The 26280-nt window shown below is 57.0% G+C and overlaps 2 protein-coding genes across 2 annotated transcripts in view; both read left to right on the forward strand.

The window, feature by feature from the left end:
• The window catches only part of ACAD8 (acyl-CoA dehydrogenase family member 8), a 134408-nt gene that overhangs the window by 27452 nt on the left and 80676 nt on the right, over nt 1-26280 (forward strand). The window lies entirely within an intron of this gene.
• JAM3 (junctional adhesion molecule 3) overlaps nt 20864-26280 on the forward strand; it is a 31365-nt gene continuing 25948 nt past the window's right edge. Inside the window, exon 1 of the mRNA XM_058857250.1 lies at nt 20864-20973. Within this exon, the coding sequence (XP_058713233.1) occupies nt 20922-20973 (52 nt within the window). The 5' untranslated portion in view covers nt 20864-20921. The remainder of the gene's footprint in view (nt 20974-26280) is intronic.

The following is a 26280-nucleotide window of genomic DNA, read 5'->3' on the forward strand; positions in this document are numbered from 1 at the left end:
ACAGCCCCACGCTGGGCTTCCCTTCGGGAGGGATGCTGTGAGCCAAAACCGTGGTGTTTGTGTAAAAACATGAGAGAAGGCCTTACGAATTAATTAAGGAGAACCAAGAATTCCTGGGATAAACCAGCCCAGCCCCAGACACCTGCAGTTCCCCCAGCTGCAGCTCCGACCCTCAGAACCTGCTTGGTTTTAGGCAGCACTAAAAAAGTCAACTCTATTTTAACAGCATATTTTTTTTACCTTTTAAAGTAAGTCCTTAAATGATGCAAAGCAACAGATCAAGGATGGTGCAGGCTCAGAAAAGGAGCAGGAATCCCCCAGCATGAGCCAGGTTAGATGCTGGAGAACAAGGAAAGCAGGATAAAGGCAGGGGGAAAAAAAATTGGGTGGAGGAAAGATCTGGGACAGTTTTCAGAACACTTTCTGCCCCACAAGGACATGCTGGTGAAGGAGCAGGAAGAGCAGCTGGGCTCCCACCCCACAGTTCCCCTCTACCCATCACCCACAACTCTTCCCACCCCTCAGACTCCCTCCAACATTCCCAGGCTGCACCTGAGGCCACGAGTGCACGGGCAGAGTCAAACAATGGCCTCGACGCTTTATTAATTTGCAAGGATAGAGGCAATTAACGCCACCGCGCTTCGGAAGCTCCTAATTGGTTTTCTGCCGAGTGTGCTACGGGCACAGGTCTCTGCTCGGGCAGCTCTTCCCGTGGGCAGCACCGGGAGGGGATTGGGGCAGGGGGGCACGCAGGAGCCAGCGGATATTTATGAGCATTGCAAGATAAAGAGCGAGGTGAGGAGGGTGACGCTTATCCCGCAGCAGCGCTCCATCACAGCCGCACCCGAGGCGCGATAACGGCTCCCAAATGTTGGGTGTGATGGATGCTGCGTGAGACTGACAGTTGCTGGGGCAACCACATGCAGAGGTACCCGCTCCCCCCCTCGGAGGGGCTCCAATAGGGATGGGGTCTCCCCGCCAGGGTCAGGTGGGGACAAGCTCATTGGCCAGAGAGCAGCATTACACGGCACAATTAATTTTTATGGGTAGCTGCAGTTTTAATTGTTTTGTAGAGGCTTGAGGGTGCATTTACAGGAGCAACGTGAGGGATGCAGAGAATAAGGAGACCCCCCAGGGGTGCTGCAGTAGGGTGGTGGGACTTGAATCCCCTAAATTCACCACTGATTTCGGAACAAAAGCATCTCCCCAGGCACCTCTGTAACCCAGGCATCCAGACCTAGAGCCTGGCTCTGCCACGGGGTATCTGGGAACACGCCACCGCATCCATCTCCCTGGATAACGAGCTTTTCCTCCCTGGGAGCAGGGAGCACAGCACGGGGGATGTTCATTAGTGCCTGCAAAGCCACGTGGAGACACACACGGCTGCCAGGGCTCTGCACAGACCCTGAGGACAGACATAGGAGCTGCAACGCTGGACAAGCCAGAAAAGGTCTGGTCCAGCCCAAAATTACCTTTTGTGTCTGGGAACTGAGCAAGAAACAATTTCCCTGTGTACTGAGCAACACCAGCACGTTTTCCTGCCCATAACAAAGCCATGGAGAAGCAGGACTCCCCTAACAGACAGGGGCAGCCACTCCATACCCAGAACCCTCCATGCTTCATTCCCTGGAGATCAAAGCAGAATCCCCACCAGAAATCCAGGTCCTGTTGAAGGTAGAGCCCTGCCAACCCAATCCTGATGCACACACCAAGGTTGGTTTCCCAGAGGAGGGGACATCCTCTTGCAACCAAAACCCCCATCACACAGCCCAGCCTGGCCACCAAAATGCTCAGGAACCAATGCAGGGAACCAGGGATGCTGGAAGGGCTTCCCATCCCCTGTTTAAAGCTTCTTGCTCTGCAGTTGGGCTTCCCCCGGGTTTGGAAGGTTCCAGATGTTTCCTATCAGGGCAGTTGTTGTCCCTGCATCATTCCCCACCCCACATTCTGCTCCTGTTCATGTCCATGCCTTTGGGAACACTGTCCTGCTTCATTCCCCTCATCCATGGCAATGTTCCCAACCCAGGCTAGTGATGTCCTCCCCCACTTAAAATCCTCTTCTCCCCTTCAGCCTACACTGATTATTTTCCTCCATTAAGAAGCAACATTCGTGGCTACAAATCTGCCAGAAGCTCATCCTCACCCCTGCCTCCCCTCTCCAGTCCTCTTCCATTAGTGCCTCCATCCATCCATCCATCATCCATCCATCCATCCATCCATCATCCATCCATCCATCCATCCATCCACCCATCCATCCATCATCCATCCATCCATCCACCCATCCATCCATCCATCCATCCATCCATCATCCATCCATCCATCCATCCATCCATCCATCCATCCATCCATCATCCATCCATCCATCCATCCATCCATCCATCCATCCATCCATCCCAGCATCAACCTCACCAAGAGCTCCCTAAAAACTCCTCCAAGCCAGGAGTAAACTCCCCCAGCAGTGGGGCAATGCGTGCACCTGGCCCAGCAGAAAATTCCACACCAGAAAATTCCACACCAGCGTGATGCCTTCACTGTGCCCAGAACCACCAGACTCCAGCGAAACCCCCAGCCCCAGCTGCGCTCCACATCTGGGGAGCTTGGGGACATTCTTTGCCAGCCACCTGGAGACACCTGGAGGAGAGGAGCGCAGTAGGTCACTCCCACAGCCACATGAGCCTCCTCCACCTTCTCCTTGGATCAATCATCTCCAATTAGCCCTGAGGAAGCGGCACACGGAGAACCGGAGGCACCAGCATCGGCACAGCCCCGCCCGAGCATCCCCCCGCGGCTGACGTCCCTCCAGTGACACCGGGGGAAGGAGGGGGCTGCAGAGGAGTGGGCGGTCATTGCTCCGTAGGAAAAATGAGTCCCCCACCCCCTGGCCTCCTCCTCCTCCCCGGTCCCCCAGGTTGGTGCACAAAGAATAGACCCAGTTGCTGGCGGGGCTGAGTAATGCTCGGAGCCGCTCCTCCCCGGCAGTGAGTAATGCCGCTTTTGTCTCCCGCGCCGGCACCACATTAGCCGGGAACACGGAGTTAGCCGGGAACACGGAGCTAGCTGGGAACACGGAGTTAGCTGGGAACACGGATTAACTGGGAACACGGAGTTAACTGGGAATACGGAGTTAGCTGGGAATGTGGCATTAGCCAGGAACACGGAGTTAGCTGGGAACACGGAGCTAGCCGGGAACACGGAGTTAGCTGGGAATGTGGCATTAACCGGGAACATGAAGTCAGCTGGGAATGTGGCATTAGCCGGGAATGTGGCGTTAGCCGGGAATCCGGAGTTAGCCGGGAACACAGCGCTCCTGGCACAGCTGCGGCTGCAGCAGCATCGCGGGGTGACAGCTCGGGGGTGGCACTCGCTGCTCACATGTCAAGCGATGCCACCCGTGCCCAGGATGTCGTGGCATCTGTGTCCATAGGGACAGCTGGGCAGAGCCCTCTGCCCGGGCACCGCTGCTTGGGTGCCCTGGTTTGCCATGGCCATGGTGGAGGGACACCCCGGGCTCCCCTCGCCGTGCTGCTGGACCCCACGAGGCATCAGGTCCGTGGAGAAGCACATTCCCACCGGCTACCATGGAAACGTGGCTCCCGTGGAACAAAGGAGTCTCTGCTTCCACCTGGACTTTCCTCCTTCCCAAGGAAACACCAAGGTGTGAAGGGTTTGACCCCAGCGGCCATGGGTTGCCCAAAGTTCCTGCCAGCAGCTGCCCCTGGGGTGAGTGGTTTCACCCCTGGCTTTCCTCCCGGGGCACATTTTGGGGTGTGGGGGTCAAGTCCCGAGGGTCCCCAGAGCATCCTTCCCTCCCGGTGCTGAGTCACTTGGCACTGGTGGCACCCGGGCTGCAGCAGCGGCGCGGGGCTGGCGGGTGGCTCCTGCTCCGGCACCCACACGGCAGATGGCGAGCCTCTCTCCTTGTGATTGGATTTTATTTTGTAATTTTTGGCTGTTATTTCTGGTCCTCAACCCCCTCTCCCCTCCCTTGTCCCTGCTGTGTCCTCTGGCCACCTCCTCCTGGGGAGGAGCAGAGAGGATGGCCGTGGCGAGACTTGTGTTTTTGCTCAAAGGAGAGGAGCCCGACTGTCAGTGACTCTCTACAGCCCTTGGTGGCTTCCCTGTGGGAATGGCAGGCTGGCAGTGTCCCACATGGAACAGCACTGCCTGCTGCACTGGTCTGAGCCGGTCCCCAAACTTCTCATGGCACTGACACCGCTGCCAGTCAGGGCAGGAGATGCTGGTGTCCCCTGGCTGAGGGCTCCTCTGCACATCCCTGGGCACAAGGACATCCTGCCATGCCCTGGGGAGGGGACAGTGCTGTCAAAGAGAAAAACAGCAGCCCCATCTCTGCCTGGCATCTCCCTGCAGGGCCATGGGCAGCACGAGTTTGCTGGGTCTCAGCAAACTCCTCCAGCAGGCAGGAGACTGGTGTCACCAAACTGATGTGACAAGCAGCACAGACAGCCCGAGGGACATCCCTCCTCAGGGCCTGGTCTGTCCTTTGCAGGGGCCCTGAGAGCCTGGTGCCACAGCAGGATGATGCCCACAGCACCCAGCAAAGCCCCAAATGTGGGTCACGGCAGTGACCTCGTGCACAACCCCCGGCCACCCACAGGGGTGACCAGCAATGATGAAGAGCATGGTGATGAGGCTCTGGGATGCTCCTGTGGGGATCCAATTTCTCTCCCAGTCCCTTTCCCATGGCCATGCAGCCGAGCTGAGGGAGAAGCCTCTCACAGCGCTACGAGTTCAGCAGCTCAGCTGCGCCGGGGAGAGGGAAAGAGAGAAAGAAAAAATCCCCAGCGCGAGCAAGACAGACTATAAATAAAAGCTGGAGAAGTGGGAGGCAGCAGCCACAAGGGCTTTCTGAAGCAGCAAGAAAAGCAGGTGCATGTTGGCTCTGGCTTTCGATGCCTTTGTGTTTCCCGAAGAAGCCTGGGTATCCCTAATAGCCGGGTTCGGGGTGGGAGCGGGGCTGGGCTTCCCTCCCGCGAGCTGGGAAGGCGCAGACATCTGAAGAGCAAATTCTGCACAGGATGGATGGGAGCGACGTCGCTGAGCCTGGGGAGTGAAGAAAGCTGAGGAGAGGGAGGAAGGGAGGGAATGGAAGGCTGAAAGGGAGCTGCCGGCGCCGACACAGCCCCAGCGGCTTGTGGTTTAATGGATGAAGGGGATCCTCCAGACGGAATTCCTACGGGATTTAATGGTGGACGGAGGGAACAGCCAGAGCTCAGCCTTGGATCCATCCAAACCGGGATCCCCCCCCCAAAACCTCCCCGCAGGGATACAGGAGCAGTGGAGGGAAACAGAACGCCTGTCACTCCCCAGGGTCACCCGGAGCTGCTGGGGATGGGGACCTCGCGCTCCGCCGGCGCCTGCCAGCACGGAAGGAGTGGAGAGAAGAGGGGAAGAGAAGGAGACAGATGGGCAGCGATGGAAACATAAGTTAACTCGAAGGAAGCGGATAAACAGCAGGCAGGGAGCAGATCCTAGCACATATGCTGCGCCACAGCCAGCCAGGCACAGGGAGCTCCCTCGCCATTCCTGCTCCCCAGGCCTATGGACGGGGCTGGGCTGTGCAGGAGGTCGGCAGCAGGACTGGGTGAAGGCTTGAGGCTTGGGGTGAAAACCCTGGGAAGGTCTAAGGCCAGGGCTTGCAGCTTGGGTGCAGCTCATGGCCATGGGACATTGTGGGAAATCAAAGCAAAATCTGGCCCAAGCCACAGAGGAAGCATCCATGAGATGGAGGTGACTCCTAGCTGAGACCTGGTCCCTATGACAGCTGGGCTGGATTTGACCAGGGAGAGATGGTTCCTCCCTTGCTGGCAGGGACAGGCAGGGTGGGCAACTGGATTTGGGCCAGGTGAGTTCTCCAGCCTCAGTTTCCTCAGCCAGGAGAGGGGAGCGGAGCAGCACCAGTTCCTACAAAGGGCTGGCAGAACCAAACACCGCTCCTGGTGCCGATGCAGCAGCAGCAGGAGGTCACTTCTGAGTACTCCAGCAGCTGACGGACAGGAAATGAAGTCAATCCAAAACCTAGGCAGGGAGGCTGAGACCCCCAAAAGTCCTTGAGCCCTGCAGCACGGTGCTGCCTGCTGATTACCGGAGACCTCAGCACCAGCACAGCCTCACTGGCTGCTCCAGCCACGCCACCACGGCAGGAGGGGACCCCGACCACCCCACAGTGCCACCCCTGCCCACAGCAGAGAGGTGGGGACTCTGCTGAGGGGACTCTGAGCTGCCGCAGCCCACGACTCGCCCGGAATAACAAGCAGGCGGAGCCGCCGAGAGCATCTCTCCAGCGACGTTCGGCCGGGTGCTAATGAGCCCCAGGCTCTCCGATCTGCTCTGCGAATGTCATGACCCAGATTAATTGCTCAAAAAGACACCCAAAGGCTGCTAATAAAATAAAAAAGGGAAAAGGAGAAAGAAAAAAAAAAAAAAAAAAGAAGAAAAATCAACCCCACAACAAGCCCCTTATAGTAGCCAGCATCCCTCCCTGCGCATCCCAGCGCCGGCAGCCCGGAAAGCGCTGCCCGTGTCGGGAATGCGTGTCAGGGCAGTGGGCCAGGCAGTGCCATGGGCACACACAGCCGCCCTTGTTCCCCGCTCCCCTCGGGGGGTCAGAGCCGCCCGCCGGCCCCGCCGCACAAGGGCCGCCTGTTCGGAGGCACCGCGCTCCCGGAGGGATGCCCAGGGATGGCCAGCACGGCCGGATGCTGCCGCGGGACCCCCACAGCCTTTGGGGCTGCAGCTCTGCGCCCTCGGAGGGAAACGGAGGCGTTTGGAGCAGAGCGCTTCAAGGGACAGAGCTGTTCCGATGTCACCCAGGTCCTCGCTGGCACAGGGCGCTGCGAGCAGGTGGCCTTTGCATCATCCCCAGCCGAGCCCTTCCTCCCGAGAGCAGCCTTTCTCCTCGGAGCCTGCAGACATCAGCTTTCCCAAGGCTTTGATTTCCCAAAGCTCCGACTGCGTGTGGCTGGCCCCGGGGGGCTCTTGTAGCTGTCACTCAGCTGCACCCTGCAAGCTGTTACCTTCTGCACCGACCCGGGGGCTCCCACGCAGCTCCAGCGCTTCCCCACTTGCCATGGCCACGGCCACCAGCACCCCAGGGGTGCCCCAGCAGATCCCCAGTACCACAGCAGTGCTGGGGGTGGGGAGCCCTCTCCGGGGATGTGTCTGTAGCCAAGGGATGCTCCCACCAGGACAGGCTCTCCACAGCCGCTGGCTCAATTGGCTTCAGCGGATGGCTGGGCTGTGGGGCCATAATCCAGTTACTGCCTGAAAATACCTTCCTGTTCAGAAAAAAGGTCTTCATCAGCCCATGGACATGGCAGCTCTGCAGCCCCGAGAAAGAGGAGGGGGCTGGAGGGTCTCCCTGCCAAGAAGGCAGGAGGAAAAGGAAGGAAGGGAGTGGAAGCAGATGGGAGATGACCACCCACCACCCGGCTGCTGCTCCCTGGCCTCCAGGACTCCTGACCTAGTTATTAGCCATGGAGGCAAAGCACAGAGCAGAGAGGGATGGGGGGAAGAGCCCAGGCTCAGATCTGCAGAAATCTGTGGGTGATGGACAGGTTAACCCAGGGCACTTCCAGAACGGTCTGTGAGACAGAGCCTGGCTGTGAGCCACCACAGCTCAGCCCGCCGGTCATGTCGAGCCGGCAACGAGCCGCAGAGACATTCCCAGATCTGGGAGAAGACACCTTCTGACAAGAGACCTAAACTGCTGCACCCACGCAGCCGAGAGGAGACATGGGGGCTGCCATCCCCCCGGAGCGCTTCCACTGTGGGCATTGGGAGAGGCAGCACGAGGAGCGGAGCGGCTGCTGCGAGAGAAAACCGGGAGAGCTCAAAGGAGAATTAATAAGCTTCAAATTGGTAGCAGCAAGAGGAATTAATGCTGCGAAGAGGCTGCCAAGTGCCACGGGGAGAGAGAGGCACTTGCTCGGATTTCCGCTCAGCTCGGAGCTCTGCCTCTCATCCCAGCAGCAAAATGGAGCCAGCTCTGGCCTCGCTTTATCCCAGCACCTTCAGAGGCAAAATCTCCGAGCATCCCTCGGGCTCTCTGGGGAGCAAAGCCGTGTCCTGGATCCACCACAGCCTGCTCATGCCAAACCCGGGATCTGCAACACGCCAGCGTGTGCTCAGCCATGCCAGCAGCTGGATCGGGACCTATTTGGGCAGCAGCGAGCAGACCAGCTCTATTCCTGGCTCCTGGTACGTGCAGGGCTTGGGAAGCAGCTTGCAGCCTTGCCTGGCACACCGGAGCCCAAAAGCATCGCTGCAAGACAAGGGATCCTGAACTGCACCGTGCCCAGGGATCTCCCCGTGCCTGGCAGGAGCCCCGCACTCCCCTGTGCGCATCTGAGCGCCCAACAGGATGTGCAGGGGAGGTTCTCCCCGTCCCCAATTACCGGGACCCCTTTGGGGACCGAGAGGTCACACTCAGGAGCCCGCAGCTTCCCTCTCCTCTCCGGCAGCCCCAGCCCCGCGCGGTGCCGGCTGCGGGCGGCGGTGGCTGCAGCGGAGGTGGGAGCGATGATGACTCAGGAGATAATGAGGCAGATCAGAAGGAGGAGAGGAGCGGTGAGAGGACGCGGAGAGGAGGCAGCTGTGTCCTTCGGGCCTACACCCGCTCCCCCTGACGTGGCACCTCAGCTGCGGTGCAGGAACGCGCACCCCCGGCCCTCTGACTCAGCCGGGGGGCACGGCAGCACCGGGGTGGGGCCATCGTTTTAACCCCATCCCTCCTTCTACCGAGAGCGGGGGTCCCCAGGCAAATAGATGAGAGAGAAGTGGGGCCACACATGGGGAACCACCAGGATGATGGCTCTGGGGTCCCTCCAGCCCCCCACCCTCGCCCAGCGCTCAGACTCCCGCTGTTGTGCTGCCCCACAGGGAGCCCATGGATCAGCAGCGCTGAGATTCTAACCTTTCATCCCTCCTGCTCCCAAATGTGCCGGTTCCCCAGGTCCCTGGGGATAAACAGCCTCTCTTGCTTTGGGAAACTGAGGCAGGGAGGCACCAGACTCGCCTGAGGCTCCCATTCCCAACCAAGCCGGCGACGGAAGCCAGGAGTCCTGGCTCCTGTGCTCATTTTCATCCCAAGCTCATTTAAAAAGTCATTTTCCCTTCGTGCTGGTGGCAGAGTCACCCATGGGGTGGCCGATGTCACTGGATCACCCTTTGCTTGCCAGCCTGGGTGGCTTCATCCCCACCCAGCAGCAGAGAAGGAGCTTCTGGACCTGAGAGGTGTCCCTGCCTTGCTGTGTGTCCCCAGGGCACAGCACATCACCTTTCCCAGCCTCAGTTTCCCTTCTTAAGCAAAACCTGTTGCAGAGGCAGACGTGGCACTGCTGGGTGCCTCAGTGTCCCGCTGTGGGAGTTCAGCCTCGGGGACCTTCCCAGCAGAGCCAGACTGGCCCCTCCATCTCTCAGCATCTTCCTTCCCTGGGAGCTGAGCCTTGGCAAGGGGAACGAGCTGCTTATGCAGAGCAAATGGAATCAATCAAAACAAAAGGCAGCGGGCCTGATTCTATTTATTACCCATCCAAGGGTGTCAAACGCATCTCCAGACATCCACAGCCATATGGAGAGGGGGAACCCAGCGGGGCCACCCCGGTGGGCAGGGACAGGCAGGGCCAGCCGTGCCTGGACAAGGACACACAGCCACTGACTGGTCATTCACCCTGCTCTGTCCTACGGCTAGTCCTGGGCTACCTCCCAGTCCCTCCCAGCCTTTCACCCCACTGCTTGGCACCCTCAGCCTGCTCCTGGGGACTGCACCAGTCCCCAGCCACCCACTGCTTAGGGATGATGCCACGGAGCAGGCAGGGCATGTGGAGTGGGGGGGGGATGAGGAGCAGGGCACTGACACCTGCCCAAAATAGCTGGCACTGGATGCAGCACCACCTCCACGGACACTTCAGGCACTCAGGATCCATGGTGGAGGATCCAGCAGCAGGATCCAGCCCACGCTGCCAAGTGAATTAAATCTGTGCCTGCTTTTCCAGGAATGCCACTCATGTTAACACACCCCCTGAGCTCCAGGTACCTCCTCACCTCTCCCTCTGCCTTCCCAGCTGCTGCAAGAGGTGAAGCTGGAGGTACCTGCGTGCTCCTCTCCCAGCTGGGGCAGTGCCAGCCCTCTGGCATTGGAACAGAAGCTGGCAGAAGCAGGAAGAGCAGAGAGATGGTTTGTTGAGCGCTGGTGAGGCTGCAGCAGGGCAGTGGCGTGTCACAGCCTGTGTGCCAGAGGGACACGCTGGCTCCTGGCACATGTGGCCACGAGGATCTGCAGGAGAAGGGGCCTTTGTGCCTGGGGGCTGCTGCAAAACACCAGAGCCTCCTGTCCTGCCTGGCTGGCACGGGGCTGAGCCCAGCTCAGGGCTAACAGCACACCTGGGCACAGCTCCTGGCGCTGGCACCTCCAGGTGAGCCACGCTGGCCTGCAACCTGCTCTTCTCTCCATCCCCAGCACGGCTGCTGGGCTGTGCCTCAGTTTCCCCTTGCAGACAGGCATTGCCCACCCTGTTCCTGGAGCCTGCCCCACCTGCCGGTGCTGGGAATTGCTGATCGCAGGAGCAGAGGGCTCCAGCTCCGGGAGTTCCGCCGTCCCGGCGCTGGCAGCGCCCTGGGCACAGCCGTGTGCTGTGAGCCATTCCCAGGCAAGGAGGAGATGCCAGCTGGGCTTCTCGGTGAACAAACCGTGCCACGAAGCTTCCCTCGCCATCCGACTTGGCTGAAGCTGCCCGCTGCATCCCTCGGGGCCACACGTGCCAGGAAATGCCATTGGAGATGCCATTGGAAATGCCATTGGAGATGCCATTGGAAGTGCCATTGGAAATGCCATTGGAGATGCCGTTGGAGATGCCCTGGGGCCCCGGGCACTCGGGGGGCTGGGGCAGGGTGGGACTCGCACCGTGCTGAGGACGCCGAGGCTGAGCCGCAGCTCCGGGACGAGCATCCCGCGGGAGCCCGGCGGCGCTTACGGCCCCGGTGATGGTGATGGTGATGGTGATGGTGATGATGTTGATCAGCAGGGGATGAAGCTCCCGTCGCGGCTGCAGGCTCCCCCTGGCGGCCCCGCCCCGCCCGGAGACGGGCAGGGATAGCAGCTCCCATCAGCTGCATCCCTCACCGGCTGCATCCCTCACCGGCTGCACCCCTCACCGGCTGCACCCCTCACCGGCTGCACCCCTCACCGGCTGCATCCCTCACCGGCTGCACCCCTCACCGGCTGCACCCCTCACCGGCTGCATCCCTCACCGGCTGCATCCCTCACCGGCTGCACCCCTCACCGGCTGCATCCCACAGCAGCAGCACCCCAAATCGGCAGCTTTCCTTCTCGGCAGCATCCCACACCAGCAGCGTTCCCATCAGCTGCATCCCTCACCGGCTACATCCCACACCGACAGCATCCCTGGGCCCCCAGGCTACCAACAGCCCTCCGTGCTTCCCCGAGCTGAGAACGCCCCCCCGACAGCATCTCCCTGCCCCCAGCCCATCTCCACCCAGCAGAGACTCAGCTTAAGCCCATTCAAATGATATTTCAAAGAGAGAGTTAATGAAGGGGTTCACGCCTGAGCCCTTCCCAGCATCCTGGGGGATCTGGCACATCAGTCAGGAGGGGCTGGCCCCCACTTTTTGGGTTGGAAGGGACCTTTAAAGGTCATTTAATCCTTGCAGCCACTGTCAGTGTGCGCCCCTGATATGGGCTGTGAACCCCCCACCACCTCAAGCACCAGGACAGTCCCCATGTGCAACCCCACAGCTTTTACAGCCCTCAAATTCAACCCCATCCCCTGCAGAGACCCCCTGAACACCCAGCTCCCAGTCCAGGCTCCTGCCAAATCACAAGGGGTTTTTTGCCTCCACCAGACTAAACCCAACAGCAATCAGGGAAGGGGGGCAGGAGGAGAGGGGGAAGAGGCACTATTTTCTTTTTCCAATTTGATCTTATTAAAACTTCATTCAAAGAAATAGACTTTTCATCTCAAATCTCATGCAAGTTTCATGGCTCTGCAGATGGCAGAGTGGGAAAACGCCCGTCACAGAGTTTAATAACGGCACCAGCCCTTAAGCTGGTTCCTCCCTGTGCCAAAATGTCCCCACTGTGCACCCAGAGCACACCCCACGCTGCCCAGCATTTTAAGGACCATCCCCCTTCATCCTCTAATGGCTTTGCTCACGTTGTCGCCAGTTAAATCTGCAGCCCTGTCACACGGACAAATCCCCCTGGATGTGCCAGATGCAGGCACGAGCCCGCTGCCCATCAGGAGATCAGCACGGCCGGGCTGTGTCCTGCTGTCACCCCTCTCCAGCCGTGCCTCAGTTTCCCCGGGTCCGGCCAGAGCTGTGCAGGGAGGGGTGGCAGAGAGCCGTGTGCCAGCCGGAGCGGTGACATCCGCTAAATGCTGCGGGTGCCTGGCTGTCTCAGACGTTCCCTGAGGACAGAGGAGCCGCTTCTCCCCCTGCGGCTCCTCTCGGGCTCCGTGGGAGCAGTGACTAAACAGCATCCCCAATACAGTCATTAATAAACATCGATGCCGCCCGGGCGCTGTCGCCTCCGCGCCGTGAGGAGCCCGGCTCAGCATCCAGAGATGCTGATCCATCCAGAGAGGTGCTGATTCATCACGGGAACCGGCTCCCCTCGGCTCCCCGGGCGGGCACGGGGCTCCCAGAGGCTGCTCAGAGCCTGATCTGGAGCAGGGGAGCCCGTGGAGGCCTCCTCTTCCAACCCGACTGCTGCAGCAGGCAGCTGCGAAGCGTCTCCCCGTGTGAGAGGGAAGCCCAGGCTGTGCCCCAGCTCGGAGATGGGTACAGAGGGGCCAGGACTCGGGTCCTGGCTGTGTCACACGGCTCTGTGCGCTCAGGGTTATCCCCATGAGCTCTCCATCGCTGCCAGCCCGCGGCATCCCTGCGCCGACACAGCGCTCCGGGGCTGCTCCTGCCCGCATGGACGGGGAGCGGAGGCACCGAGCGCTGCCATTCCTGGAGCAACACCCCCTGGGAGCTCAGGGACACACAGCGGGAGATGCAGAGTCCGGAGCTCTGCTGAGTCCATCCAGGCACCCCTGTGGCCACAGGAACGGCAAACCCAGCGCCGGTTCTCTGCAGCCGGGCGGGTGATAACCGCACACCCGCAGACATCATCCTCTGGAAGGTACCAACACATCCAGAGCCTTCTCCGGCAGATCCCCGCACCAGCCCGAGCCTCCTGCCACAAGGGGGAACTCCTGGGCTGGAGAAATTCATCCCAGAGGTGCGCCACAGCTTTGCACCCTCAACCCTCCCAGGGAGGGCTCTTCCCCAGGGAAGGATGCTCTGCCCTCGCTTGCCCCAAACCACCTGCAGGCACCTCCCGTCACCCTGGCCCAGGGTGATTCCTGTCTCTGACCTCCTTTCCAAGGGATGGAGGCCAGGCAGGACACAGGATTCACCAAGGGGGAGGGAGTTTAGCTGAAGGAAGGAGCATAGCAGGGCAGCGTTTCTGAGACATCACTGGGAGCACCACAAAACAAGCCACATACTCTGCGTGGGTGGCTCGGTCAAGCAAGGCCAGCCTGGACACTCCTATCATCACAGGGAAGGAAAGCCAACAGGACTTCCAGGAAAAATGTCACTGGTCTGGCTCCCAGTGCTGTCCTGTAGCTCCCACACAGGTACGGAGGGAGCAGGATTTGCATCCCAGCTGGACTTGCCACACTCTGGATTGAGCCCAGAGTCCTTTAGTGGGGCAGAAATAACACTGAGCACTGGTCTGGCTGGTGCCATCCAGCTTTGTATTCCCACAGCCTGGCTTTGTGGCCACTGCTGTCCCACATGGACATTCACCTTCCCCTCCACCTCCTCGAGGGCTCCAACCCCACCCCAGCAGCAGAGGATGGTGTTTGCCTTGGCCATGTGGCTCTCCAAACAGCAGGATTGTTCCAAGATGTTTGGTTCCAAGATAAAATTTCCTGTGGTGCTGCTCACACAGAGCCCACGGGAGTGGCTGTTTGGGGAAAAGTATCAGATAAACTCCAGGCTGGGTGGGATCCAGCACTGGGCAGAACCCATGGGGGGTCTGAGCCCCTTGTCTGAGCCCCAGCCCCACATGTGCGTGATGCAGGAGCATCGATGACATTGGGGACAAGCACACCTGGAAGGGACCTGGGCAATGCCTCATCACATGGAGTATCACCAAGGGGGGCAGAGAGGCAAATGAAGGTGGTGAGAGTGGGGTTGGGAAGTCTATCCAAAACCTTGGGGTGACAAGATCTCCCCATAGCTGCAATCTGCACAGGGACACTTTCAGGAGAAAGGAAAACATTCCTTGCCAGACAAATGTATTGGGAAGAGGAATTTTTCTTCCCCCAAGATGGAATATCAGGAACGAGGGAAAAAGAGACAAAACACAGAAAGGGGAAGAAAGATGCCAGGAGGATGGAACAGAGAGGCATGGACCAGCAGGATTAGCAATGATAAACTTGCAGCTAAACTGGGCTTATGTCAGCATGTATTACCCGGGAGTGACAGCAATGATGGGCTTGCTCAGCTGCCATTTATAAGTGGCAAATTCTCCCTCCATCCTGTTTACTATGAATTAGCTGGCATATGTCTAATCGTCTTTGCAAGCACCACTCGACTGGCAGAGATTAAGGCCCTGCTCCTCCTCCAGAGCACTGCACTCCACTGCAAGGCAGCAGGACACTGCTTCCACCAGGCTGCCCAGGGAGGGGACCAAGGATGGCACTCAGTGACACAAAGCAATTCTCCCCCGGCCTCACAGCCCTCCAGAAACCCAAAGTTCCAAAGCAGCCAGGCCCCAGATCAAGAATCCCTGTTCCTCCAAGGGACCCTGAGCAGCTCTCTTCATGAGACAAGCCCTCCTCTGTGCCTGCTTCAGACCCAAAGGTGTGGGATGCCGTCACCTGGATAAGCCATCAGGTAGATGGGACAGGGAAATAAGCACCAACAGGTTCTCGAGACCAACAAGAATTAAATCCTTGGCTCCTTTCCTAGCAACTGCTGCACTTGAGCACATTGCCAATGCAGAACCCCACTGGTTTCCATCAAGAGCCATGAAAACCAGCTTTAGCCAAGGATTCACATGGAGACAAGCTGGGATGGTGAAACCCAAGGCACTTAATAAACAATAAAGCAGTGCAAGAGGTGTGTGCCTGTGTGGGGAGTGTTTGCATGTCCAGCTGCCTGCCCCAGGGCGTGTGTTGGTTGGCGAGCAAGGTGCTGCTTGGGTGGTGGGAGACCCTTGGCTGACACTGGACTGTTAGTCAGGCATGTCAAAACAACCTTGGAGGGCTTGGAAAATCCAGCTCACAGACAAGGCTGCTCCAGCACAGCAGCAGGAGCCCTCGGAGCCAGAGAAAACAGTGGTTCAGGAAGGGAAGGAGCACAGGGGATCACAGGGAGATGGGTTTGCAGGGAGGCAGTGAGGGACACTGCCAAAGGAGGCTGCTCTCACCTGCACAGGATGGATTTGAAGACTCCACGGCCCTCCTGCAATGATGCTGAGGAAGCAGAGCAGCTCCTTCTGCCCCAGGGCATGAGCAGCCTGAGATCAGGACTGCGGAAGCCCTGAGCTTTGCAGAACATCCTCACTCTCTTGAAGCAAGTATTTTTCCCTCTGTGTTCCTCATTGTCTTTCAAGAACAGAGATAAACTCGACAGAGCCTTATCTCTAACAGTTATTATCGTGCCTGTGCACCAGAGTCTGCATGGGGTCAGGAGAGAGAGGAAACCTCCCCTTCCCACTGACAGCCCAGCCCCGCTCCCACGCCCCGGCAGAGGAAGGGGAGTTGCATCCACCTTCTCCACGCAGCCCCAGCCTGGGAAGCAGAGCTGCTGTTCCCAGGGATGTGTCAGCAGTGCCGAGACCTGAGCTGGGTCAGCAGCCCGAGCACCCACCCTGCCTCTCCCGAGCTGCTGCCAGCCCGGCTCGCCCTGGCAAGGGCAGCCAGTGTGATGTGCAGTGACCAGCTGGCCCGCGTGTGCTGGGGGCTGTGCAGGGCAGTGAGGACTTGGCTGTGAACAGGAGATGTGCAGCAGCCACAGCCTGCCCGGGGGCTGCCCTGGGCCAGCCAGATGCTGCTGTTTGCTCGGCAGGGAGAGGAAAGCCCTGCTCACACCAGACACACGCCACGGCTGCCTCGCATCCCTGCACTGGGGCACTGCAGCTTGCAGCAGGCTGGGGCTCCAGAGCTGCAGCCAGGCAGGAGGTGCTGCTTGGTGCTGGAAGGACAAGGAGACAAGGTCCTGCTTGGGGACACCTGGGTCAAGGCCACCTCTAATTAGTATCGCTGTCTTCTCCGCGCCTGGACCAGCACAGGGTAAGGGAGCTGAGCTCGGGGATGCCCCCAGGGATGTGGCTGCTCCAGGTGAGGAGAAATGAGCGTGCAGCTTGGAGGCAGCTGCAGGGAGCTGTGAGCAGGCACTGCGCTGTGCTGCAGGATGAGGAGGCAGCTGTGGCCCTGTCTCAGGGGGTTACTGGCTCCTCTGTGTGGCTGTCACCCCAGCACGCTGCTGCAGGCAGCCCCCGAGGAATGCAGGCGTTCCCCACGTCCCAAACTCTGCTGCCAGCCCGTGTTTATTCAGCAGGAAAGCTCCCAAGCACGGCCAGTCCCCAGTGCTCGCTGCCTGCCCTGCTGACCACAGACGTGAGAGCCCTTGTGCACAAAATATCCCGAGAATACTGCCTCTAATTAGAGGGTAGAGTTAAAAATACCCATAGTCCATAAAGAGAGGGAGGCAGACAGGGAAAAGGCACATGCCAGTGTGACTGACGCCCCGGGAGGGAGACGAGATTAGGAGCCACTCAGCCTCACACATACAAATGATTCAAAATAGATGAGCATATGCCTGAGCAATGAACTAGGGGGAAATGATGGGACTGGTGTAGGAGTGGGGTCATGGTCTGTGACACCAGGGAATCAACAGCTTGTCTAGACTCCAGCAGACAAAAAAAGAGATGCTGTCTTCAGCTAGGAGTGAGATGCACTGCAGCACGAGGCTGTCCGTAAAAAGCTGCCCGAGCAGCAGCAGTGGTGTGAAAGAGGGATGGACACAGGCCAGACACCTGCATCTGTTCCCAGAGCTGCTGAGAATGATCTGGGGTAAATGGCTCCCGAGAGCAGGAGTGATGTGCACAAACACATACCTGCAGAGCCTAAACTGACCCTAGAAACCCTCCAGGACAAGGCAGGACTTTGCTTCCAAGCATCCTACCCATTCAGACTGAGAGGTCCTGTCCCAGCAAGGGGAACCAGGCCTGTTCAGCCAAGGGTGGGATCCAGCTCCTGCTCAGCCCAGTGCAGCTCCAGGGAGACTTTTCCTCTCTAGTGGCCATTCCATCACCAGTTACACACATCACCTGTGACCTTCCATCTGTCACATGCAATGGTGGCTCTAAAGACACTTCAGATCATCCAACAAAATCACATCTGCTGGTATTTTCCCTCAAATGCAGTGGTCCAGAACCCTCCTTGTTTGTGTAAAGTTTTTTCTTTAACAGAACAGATTCCCCCCAGTGCTGCTGCTCCCACCTGGACAGCACAACCTGCTCCCAGCCCTGAGAGCAGCCAAACCCCTTCTCTGGTGGAGCTGTCTGCCAGGACCTCCCTCTTCCCAGGCCAGCAGCGGCCTGCCACAATCACAGCATCGAAGTTAAAGAGGTCTGGAGCGAAGCTGCAGGCTGGGAAGGGTCCAGATGGACAGCCCTGAGGGCTCAGACAGGCGGCTCCTCTGCAGGCAAGGTATGGCACAGCTCTCTGGCAGAGTCCTGGGAGCCCAGTGCCTCAGATAATCACATTCCTTCCTGCCTGCCATGTGGACTGCTATTGAAAAGCCATCGTGACAGGCACAGCCTGTTATTACAGGTTTGAGCAGCTTCTTCCCAGCAGGGCTTGAAACTCAGTTTTGGCCTCCAGGCACTGCAAGCATCAAAAGGATCCCTTTTCTCTGAGTCGCCTTCAGATCCCAAACACCTGATGTACAACACGCTCCATACAACCTTCAGAAATCCCTAAGGGTTTCTTTTCTCCCAGTTTAGTCCTTGGTCACCCTCCTTCTGTTCTTACAAGTGCCAGGAGTGAGGCTCCACTGCCTAATTCCATGTTTTGTTCTCCATCACTCCCCACAGAGGCTGTCCTGGAGCTCGGGAAGGCTCCCTGGGAGGGCCTGTGCTCCCTTCCTATCATCCTGCAAATTCCTCTTCTTGTTTGGAGCACGGATTGGAAGGCCCTTCAGAGAACTAGGAAATCCCAGGAAGAGGTCCCTCCTCAATCCTGAATACATCCCTGTGCCACACAGGGCTGCCCTCAGCACGAATTTTATTCTAGTTCCTTGTTTTAACATTAAATAAGGGAAAGGGAGCTCCATCTGTGTGTGAAAATCAATGTTTTACACAGCAGTGCTTCGCCATCCCAGGTTGATGGGCACTGCAATTCCTGTATATTTACTGTGACTCCTTGATCTTGTTGAGTTTCACGTTTCAAAGGGCTCCTCAGAGGCGATGGCAGCTGGAAAGGCAGGACCTGGCTGCAATGAAACCACGGAAGCAGCACAAAGAGAAGAGCTGGCACCGGTTCTATCAGCCTGAGACAAGCAATTGGCACATCCCTCCAGTGCAGGACGGATATCTGAGATGATGCCCAAGGTTTCTCACCCTGGTGTTATCCATGAAGGTGATATCTGCTCTGCCAGTTGACTCCAAACCTGGCCTCTGCCTGCACTGATTATTCACAACCACACTCTCTAGGCTGAGCTACAGCAGCCAGGAGAGGGAAATCAAGGCTTGGGAGAGCTCCTCAGAGCAGATCCAGCTCCCCCTCGAGTGGTCCAGATGGCCTGGAGGAGCCAACACACCTCAGCACAGTCCTACTGTGGCTGTCCCAGCACGGCTCATCCCCAGTCAGAGCAGCACAGAATGGTTTGGGCTGGAAGGGGCCTCAAAAGTCATCCTGTTCCACCCCCTGCCCAGGCAGGGACCCCTTCCACCAGACCAAGTTTCTCCAAGCACCATCCAAACAGAAATATTTTTCTTTTTTTTTCTGCAGTCCAGCTAGAGACCTCCCATCCTTCTTTGTCTCTTCTGTCTCATCTCCTCTCTGCCCTGATCAAGCTTCTGCTGGAAGCTAAAGAGGATCCTGACACTTCAGTGATTGCACTTTATCGCTGATTATATTCGCTGTCATCACATTTTACTTCTGCTGTCAGAGCAGCCCAAACGGACTGTGCTAAAATGATTCCTTACTCGACAGGGACCCAGCCCAAAGATTGCCAGTCAGGTTTTAAGCCCTACAGCCTTATTAGGCGATTCCTTCCCCTTCATCCTCAGGGAAATGTCCCATCTGGCCATTAGAATTGATGAGACTCCCTGTATTAACTTCACCAGGCTCAGATCAGCCCTGTAAATCTACTCATTAGCATCTCGAGTTAGATCTGCTACGTTATCAGGTTAAATACATTTTTACATCCCTTAACTTCTGCCAGCTCTGCTGAGCTGGTTTACAGAGCAGAGGAGAGCTCTGGCTTTCATTCCAGCTGCTTGATCTTCAACAGCTTCTTAATTACATCCTCATCAGACTCTGCTGGCAGTGACGCAAGAGCCAGCATTAACACAGAACTCGCTCTGTCTGGGGCCACTGTCCCACGCTGATAATTTTTGTTGCTTTCTGTTAATCAAAGAAAAAGGTCCTGGGGAACTTTCAAGGACCACACAGCAGCTCGGGATGCTCTCTGTGCAAAGGCATTTTTCAGGGCAAAAATCACTAAATCAAACATTTGGCTGTGTCAGAAAGGATTTGGTTCAGCACGAGGGCTGGGGGAAGGTGTCCCTGCCCATGGGGATTGGAACTAAATGATCTTTAAGGTCCCTCCCAACCCAAACCAGTCTGTGATTTTATGACTCAGGAAGTTCCTCAAGAGCAGCATTCTCCGCACAGCTGCTTGTTTGTTTCTTGCTTACTTTAAGTTGTTGAAAGTTTATAGTGAAATTCACAGACCAATGAGAGCTGGCTTTTTAGAGCAAATTCTCAGAGAAATATCTTTTTAGGGGTTCTTATTAAATACAAAGGGGAAACACCTACTTTGGACCAAAACTTGGATGGGTTTCATAACCAAAATGTCGCTAATATCCTGGTTCAAAAACATTAAAGTCGTCTCAGAGCCTTACTCGGGGTGAGTTTCCTTCTCTCCACAGAGCTCAGTCAGTGGTTGTGACCGGCCCCTCTCTGCACCACGGGTGGGATCATCCCTCTCGGGGTCCCACTGCTAGGATCTCCCTTTCTTCCCACCCACGGGGGTCCCAAGAGAGGGATCACTCTTTCTCCCCTCCGGCTGGGGGTTCCACCAGCGGGACCGACCCTCTCCCCACTCGCTGGGGGTCTCACTGCTGGGATCTCCATCTCTCCCGATCCGCCGGGAGTCCCACGGGAAGGAATGGCCCCTCTTCTCACCGTGCGGACATCCCAGTGCCATGAACATCCCCTCTCCCCATTCACGGGGGTCCCAATGCCGGGACCATCCCCTCTCCCCATTCACGGGGGTCCCAATGCCGGGACCATCCCCTCTCCCCATTCACGGGGGTCCCAATGCCCGGACCATCCCCTCTCCCCATTCACGGGGGTCCCAATGCCGGGACCATCCCCTCTCCCCATTCACGGGGGTCCCAATGCCGGGACCATCCCCTCTCCCCATTCTCGGGGGTCCCAATGCCGGGACCATCCCCTGTCCCACGCTGCGGGCCGGGGGCTCGCCCTGCCCGGGGGCTCGCTGCGTGCCCCCTCCCCTCCCGTGCCGTGCCGGGCCCGCCCCCGGCCGGTGCCCCCGCGGAGCCGGGACCGGGCTCGGCGGCACCCCCGCCCCCGGGCCGGCGCCGCCCGGGCAGTGCGCAGGCTCGGCTCGGCTCCGCACACCCCATCATGGCGCTGCGGCGGCCGGAGCTGCTCCGGCTCCTGCTCCTGCCCCTGCTCGGTGAGTACCGGCCGGCAGCGCCCGCACCGCCCCGCAGCGCCCGCCGCCGGCCCCAGCACCCGGGGACCGCGGTGCGCTGCCCCCGAGCGAGCCCGGAGTCAGCGCGGGAGGAGGGATGCGCTGCTCCCGTCCCGATCACGGACTCGGGGAGGGAGGAAGGATGCGCTGCTCCCGTCCCGATCCCGGACTCAGGGAGGGAGGAGGGATGCACTGCTCCCGTCCCGATCCCGGACTCAGGGAGGGAGGAGGGATGCGCTGCTCCCGTCCTGATCCTGGACTGAGGGAGGGAAGAGGGATGCGCTGCTCCCGTCCTGATCCAGGACTCGGGGAGGGAGGAGGGATGCGCTGCTCCCGTCCTGATCTTGGACTCAGGGAGGGAGGAGGGATGCTCTGCCCCGGTTGCGATCCCAGGGAAAGGGAGAGATGCGCTGGCCGGTCGGGATCCTGGGGCAGGGAGGGAGGAGGGATGCGCTGCTCCCGTCCCCATCCTGGAGTGAGAGATGGAGGAGGGATGCGCTGCCCCGGCTGGCGTCCCAGGAAAAGGGGGAGATGTCCCCATCGCGATCCCGGGGAAGGGCAGGGATGCGCTGCCCCTGCCCCTGCCCCTGCCCCTGCCCCTGCCCCTGCCCCTGCCCCTGCCCCTGCCCCTGCCCCTGCCCCTGCCCCTGCCCCTGTCCCGGCAGGGATGCGCTGTCGCGACCCTGGCCCCGGGGAAGGGAGGGGAGGGAGGGATGCGCTGCCCCGGGCGCGGGGGATGCGGGGACAGCGCGGGAGCCGCCGGGATGGGGACAGCACAGCACACGGGGCCAGGCCGGGGCCGGCCGGCAGCAAGGACCCGCCGGATGCTGCGGGGAGTGTGGGACACGCACACATGCACGGAACAGGAGGAAACATCCCAAAACCCAGCTCAGCAAGGAGCGGGTCCAGGGCTGAGGGTGCCAGGAATGTGCAGGCTCGGCAGGCAGGCAGGGCGGACACTAGTGCCTATTCAGGACCACGCACAGGCGCCTATTGTTCGGGGGGCCCCGCATGAATGTTTGCAGTTTTAATTGCAAAAACATTTGCCAATTCCGCTCAGGAATGAATTTGGGCTCATTTGTTGTCTGGCTATTAATAGCTGGGGGGATGAGGAGGGGGACAGCAGCCGGTGGGCTCGCGTTGTCCTCCCCCCCTCTGCCCAGATGGCAGGAGGAGAAGATGGGGTGGAGTGGGGTTAGCTGACAGCCAGCCTACAGCTGAGTACTGAAATACACTGGGCTGAGTGTGTACACACTCACCAGTCACTGTTTTGGGTCAACTCAAAGGCTGAAGTGAATGGAAATATTTCAAACAGTTTATTTAAGGACAAAAAACAATCCTCCAGCGACTCCCGAGAACTTGCAGAGTCGCTTTGGGTCTCAAATAAAGTGAGATTTGGGCACTATTTACCCCATCAGTCAGCGGAGGGGTGCGAAGATGACTCTGACACCCATCCCCAACAAGCAGAGGGTTGTCACACGCTCCACGCTCTGCTGTTCACTTGCTTTGCTGTGGTTTGGAGCAGAAACAGCTTCAGTGGAGAAATCAGGAGTGCCTGATCCTGGAGCATCACACGGTCTGCCCAGTGCTAACTCTGGATTCAGCTGCTCCCTTTGAATGGGGAAAACCACAGACTTAACACCACTTTCCCTCTCAGTGGGGCTGCAGGATAGAAAGGTGCCCCATTTCCTTCCTGTGCTACGTGAGCAGAGCCCAAGTGTCCTGTTGAATCTGGCCTAAAAGATAGGAAGGATGGACTCCAGATATTTCTGCATTTCTTCAGACAGACAATAGTTGTTAAAGCAGTCAAACCTCACTGGTTTCACACCTCTGCCCGAGAACATCTACCTGGTGAGTGAACCCAGTGGTACCAGGCTTTGCTTTCCATTAAATTCAAAGTCAAAGTGCCTCATCCTGTGTTGATTTCCACTGAAGTTTAAATTTGGGGTCATAAGCCCAAAAGATTGGGCAGAGTGAGGTTGAGATGAAAAAGGGTTTCTTCCACCGTGCCTGACTTGAGGTTCTGGGGGCACCCCACTAAAATAGGGATATGCTGTCAGCAGTACATAAAATTAGACATGAACTGAAGCCTGCAGGGCTGCTGCTGGATAGTGGGATGGGAGTGTGACTGGAGGGATGTGTTTGTGCCAACTGATTACTTGAGGGAGGGGAAAAAAAAAGGCATGAAAAGAAAGAGACAAAGCCCACAGGATGCTGAGACCCCAAATCTGACCTGTTCTAGACTCTGAGGTGCTGCTTTGACTCCCAAGTGCTGCGAGCTGGGGTTGTCTCCTCCTGTGTGTTACTGCTAGAACAACCCCTGTTCTTGATCCTGGCCTTAAAACATTGCCATGGAACAGGAGCCAGTGAAGCATGGAGCATTCAGTGCATTCCCAGCTCTGGGCACTGAAAGCCTCTAAAGATTCTGCACATCAGGGAAATGCCATGGTCATAATTAAAGCAGTGGAAGCTCTCGGCAGCACTGATGGGGAGTGGGGCTTACGACTGACATCAGTTCTGCCTCCAGGGCTCTCCTTGCCAGCTTCCCCGTGGAAACAAATATTTGGATTTTAGAGGATTTCACGTGCTGGGCTGAGGGCAGAGCTGTGGAGACCCTCCCAAAACTCTCAAGTATTTCCTGATGAAAATAGAACATGCTGATATCTTGTAGTCCTTGATGGGGAGATACGGGCAAGTCCCAGGCACATTTCAGTTTTAAAGCTCATTATATTCAAATCTCCTTTTGATTTAATTCTGAAGGCTTGGTAATAGGTTGGATTTCGCAAAAGGCTTTTTAAAATCTGTGGAGTAGAAGTTCTCATTTCCTTTTTTTTTTTTTTTTTTTTTTTTTAATATATGAAGTCCATCTGTCCCAGCCACCAACAACTGTTCTGAGTCAGCTGTCAGTGCCAAAAACCACTCAGTGGAAATGTTGTTAGCTCTCTTGCAGTGGTGATAAGTTGCTTGTTGGTATTTTCTGATGGGAAGTATTTGCAGTATCGCTTTCTTTTCAACAGGCAGTAAAAAACCAGGACAAACAGCTTTGAGAGCCCTGACAAAATCAGACGCTTAATAACATCTTCAAAAAATTCCTAGGAAGGGCTTGGTGTTCCTTTTTGGGCAAGTGGGGTCTGGCATCGCCACCAAAGATTGGTTGGATGCACATCTCCTTTACAGCTGTTGACAAAGAACGTGACAGCAGCACATTCCCTCTTTCCCTGAATTCTTCCGAGAATTTCTTGGTTGCTGAAACACGAGGAGATTCAAAGAGTAAAATGTGTTTGCTTTAGTCTGTGGACTGAGATGTTGCTCTGCTTTGTGAGCTTGGGTTCTTTCAGTGTTTATTTTCCTTGTACAAGTTGAATTCTGGGTCTCTTGGCCTGCTGCAGTTGTTTTTCAATTATCTGTCCACACACGGAGGATTTGCACCAGGGACACGCTTGGAGCTGCCAAAAAATCACCTAAACAAGTAAATAAGGCGGAATGAGCCTCTGCCTTTAGCTCCACAAACAAGGACAAAAGCTGTGGGTGGCCTCCTGCCAGTTTGCCCCTAACTTTAGCCATCTCCAAAGGGCAAAGCAATGATCAACCCCCACTCCCTCCTGCTTTCCTTGCAGCTTGCTTGGATTATTTGTTAAGTTTCTCTTGCAAATTGGGCTGGCTGCTTGCTCATCCTCTGCCATGAGTGTTTGTGTGTTGAAGCAGAACCGGCCTCCCAGTTGTATATTTAGAGCTAATGCTTCACACTTGATTGCATCAAGCCCTGATGATCCGGAGAAGGTTCGTGAACTCCCGGCCAGAAGTGGTGGGAGGGAGTTAGCGAAGGCAAAGATTTCCACAGGCCAACAGGATCCTGAGTCCTCAAGAGTCCTCATCTGCACAACAGGAGCTTGTGTTGCCAACGTGCCCCTCAAGAAGATAAAACCACTGCTCTGTGCAAAAAAAAAAAGCTGGTGGCCTGCTTGGAAACTGCTGTTTGTGTGAAAGGAGATGAGTTCCAGATATAAAATTAATTAGGATAATTACATTCTCAATCTGGCTTCTCTATCGACGGGAATTTGAGCTGCAGCGTCTTCTCCTGATTGATAAGGGCTGGTTGGCTTCCCTCAGAACCCTCAGGGAGTATCGTGTTCTTACCAGGCAGGATCAAAACCTAAACACTAAACATCACTTCTGTGCAGTGGAGGAGTTCAGGGCGTGTGCAACAAACCCCAGGCCCTGGCTGAGTCAGGACGTGGCCTCAGAACCAGCTAATGGCTTTAATTGCACTAATGAATGTTCTGGATGCGGCCTGAAATTTCCCCCAAAGGGCCTGGATTGCTGTTTGGGTGCAGTTCTGGCAAGAGCTGGGCTTGGGGCAGAGGAAATACCTGCTGGGTCGCAGCTCTCCAACTCCCTGCTGGAAATCACAGGTTTCACTTTCAGAAGAATAAATAATAACATCAAAACTGGACTTTTTTTTGGCTGGAAAGCTCAGGTCTTTGCTTGCTTGTGACCCCTTGAGAGCAGCAACAGGAATAACCTGAGGGGAGAGGTGTTGTTTGGAGAGATTCAGTTCTTTTTTTTGTGGAGGCTTACCAAAATAAATCTGTGGGGAACAGGACAGAGAGGAGTTCAGGGAGTCCCACCAGAACGCTGGTCTCAGGGATAATCAACTCATTTCAGAGCTCAGGCAGCTTCTTTGAGGGATAAACCTTGAGGGAGGTGTATTTTAAAGAGGTTTCCTGCTCAGGGACAGCCAGCTGAGGTCCTGCTGTCCCTTTGATGGCCTTGCTGTCACTCTAAGGAAGCTTTGTGTGACTCCAGGGCAGGACTTCAGCTGTCCAGCACAGGGAGGGCAGCACCAAGACAGCTGCAAACGGAGCTGGAGTCCTGTTCTTCAGAGCAACATCCTCAGCCAGGCCTTCAAAGGTCTCAGAAAATACACAAAAAATGGGGCTTGGAGAGGGAGTTCCTCTGCAGTTCCTCAGTGCCTTGTCAAAGGTGCTTCTCTGCTGTGTTGGGGATTGGAGGAAATTGCTTTAGGTGCATATTCCAAACCAGAAAACAGGCAGAGAAAAGAGCAGCAGAGGCAGGATCAAAATTTATAAATGGGAGTTGACAAAAAAACAAAACAAAACAACCCAAACCAAACAAAACAAAACAACAACAAACAAAAAAAAAACAACCAAACCAACAAACAATAAAAACACCCCAAAACAACAAATACTTTGGAAATTTCTCCACCTTCTGAGAGTGCACTTGGGTCAGATTCCCATGAACTCACCTGTAAAATGCTGAGATCTGTCA

Source organism: Poecile atricapillus, chromosome 25 (genome assembly GCF_030490865.1).
Source record: "Poecile atricapillus isolate bPoeAtr1 chromosome 25, bPoeAtr1.hap1, whole genome shotgun sequence".
NCBI classification, from domain to species: Eukaryota; Metazoa; Chordata; class Aves; order Passeriformes; family Paridae; genus Poecile; species Poecile atricapillus.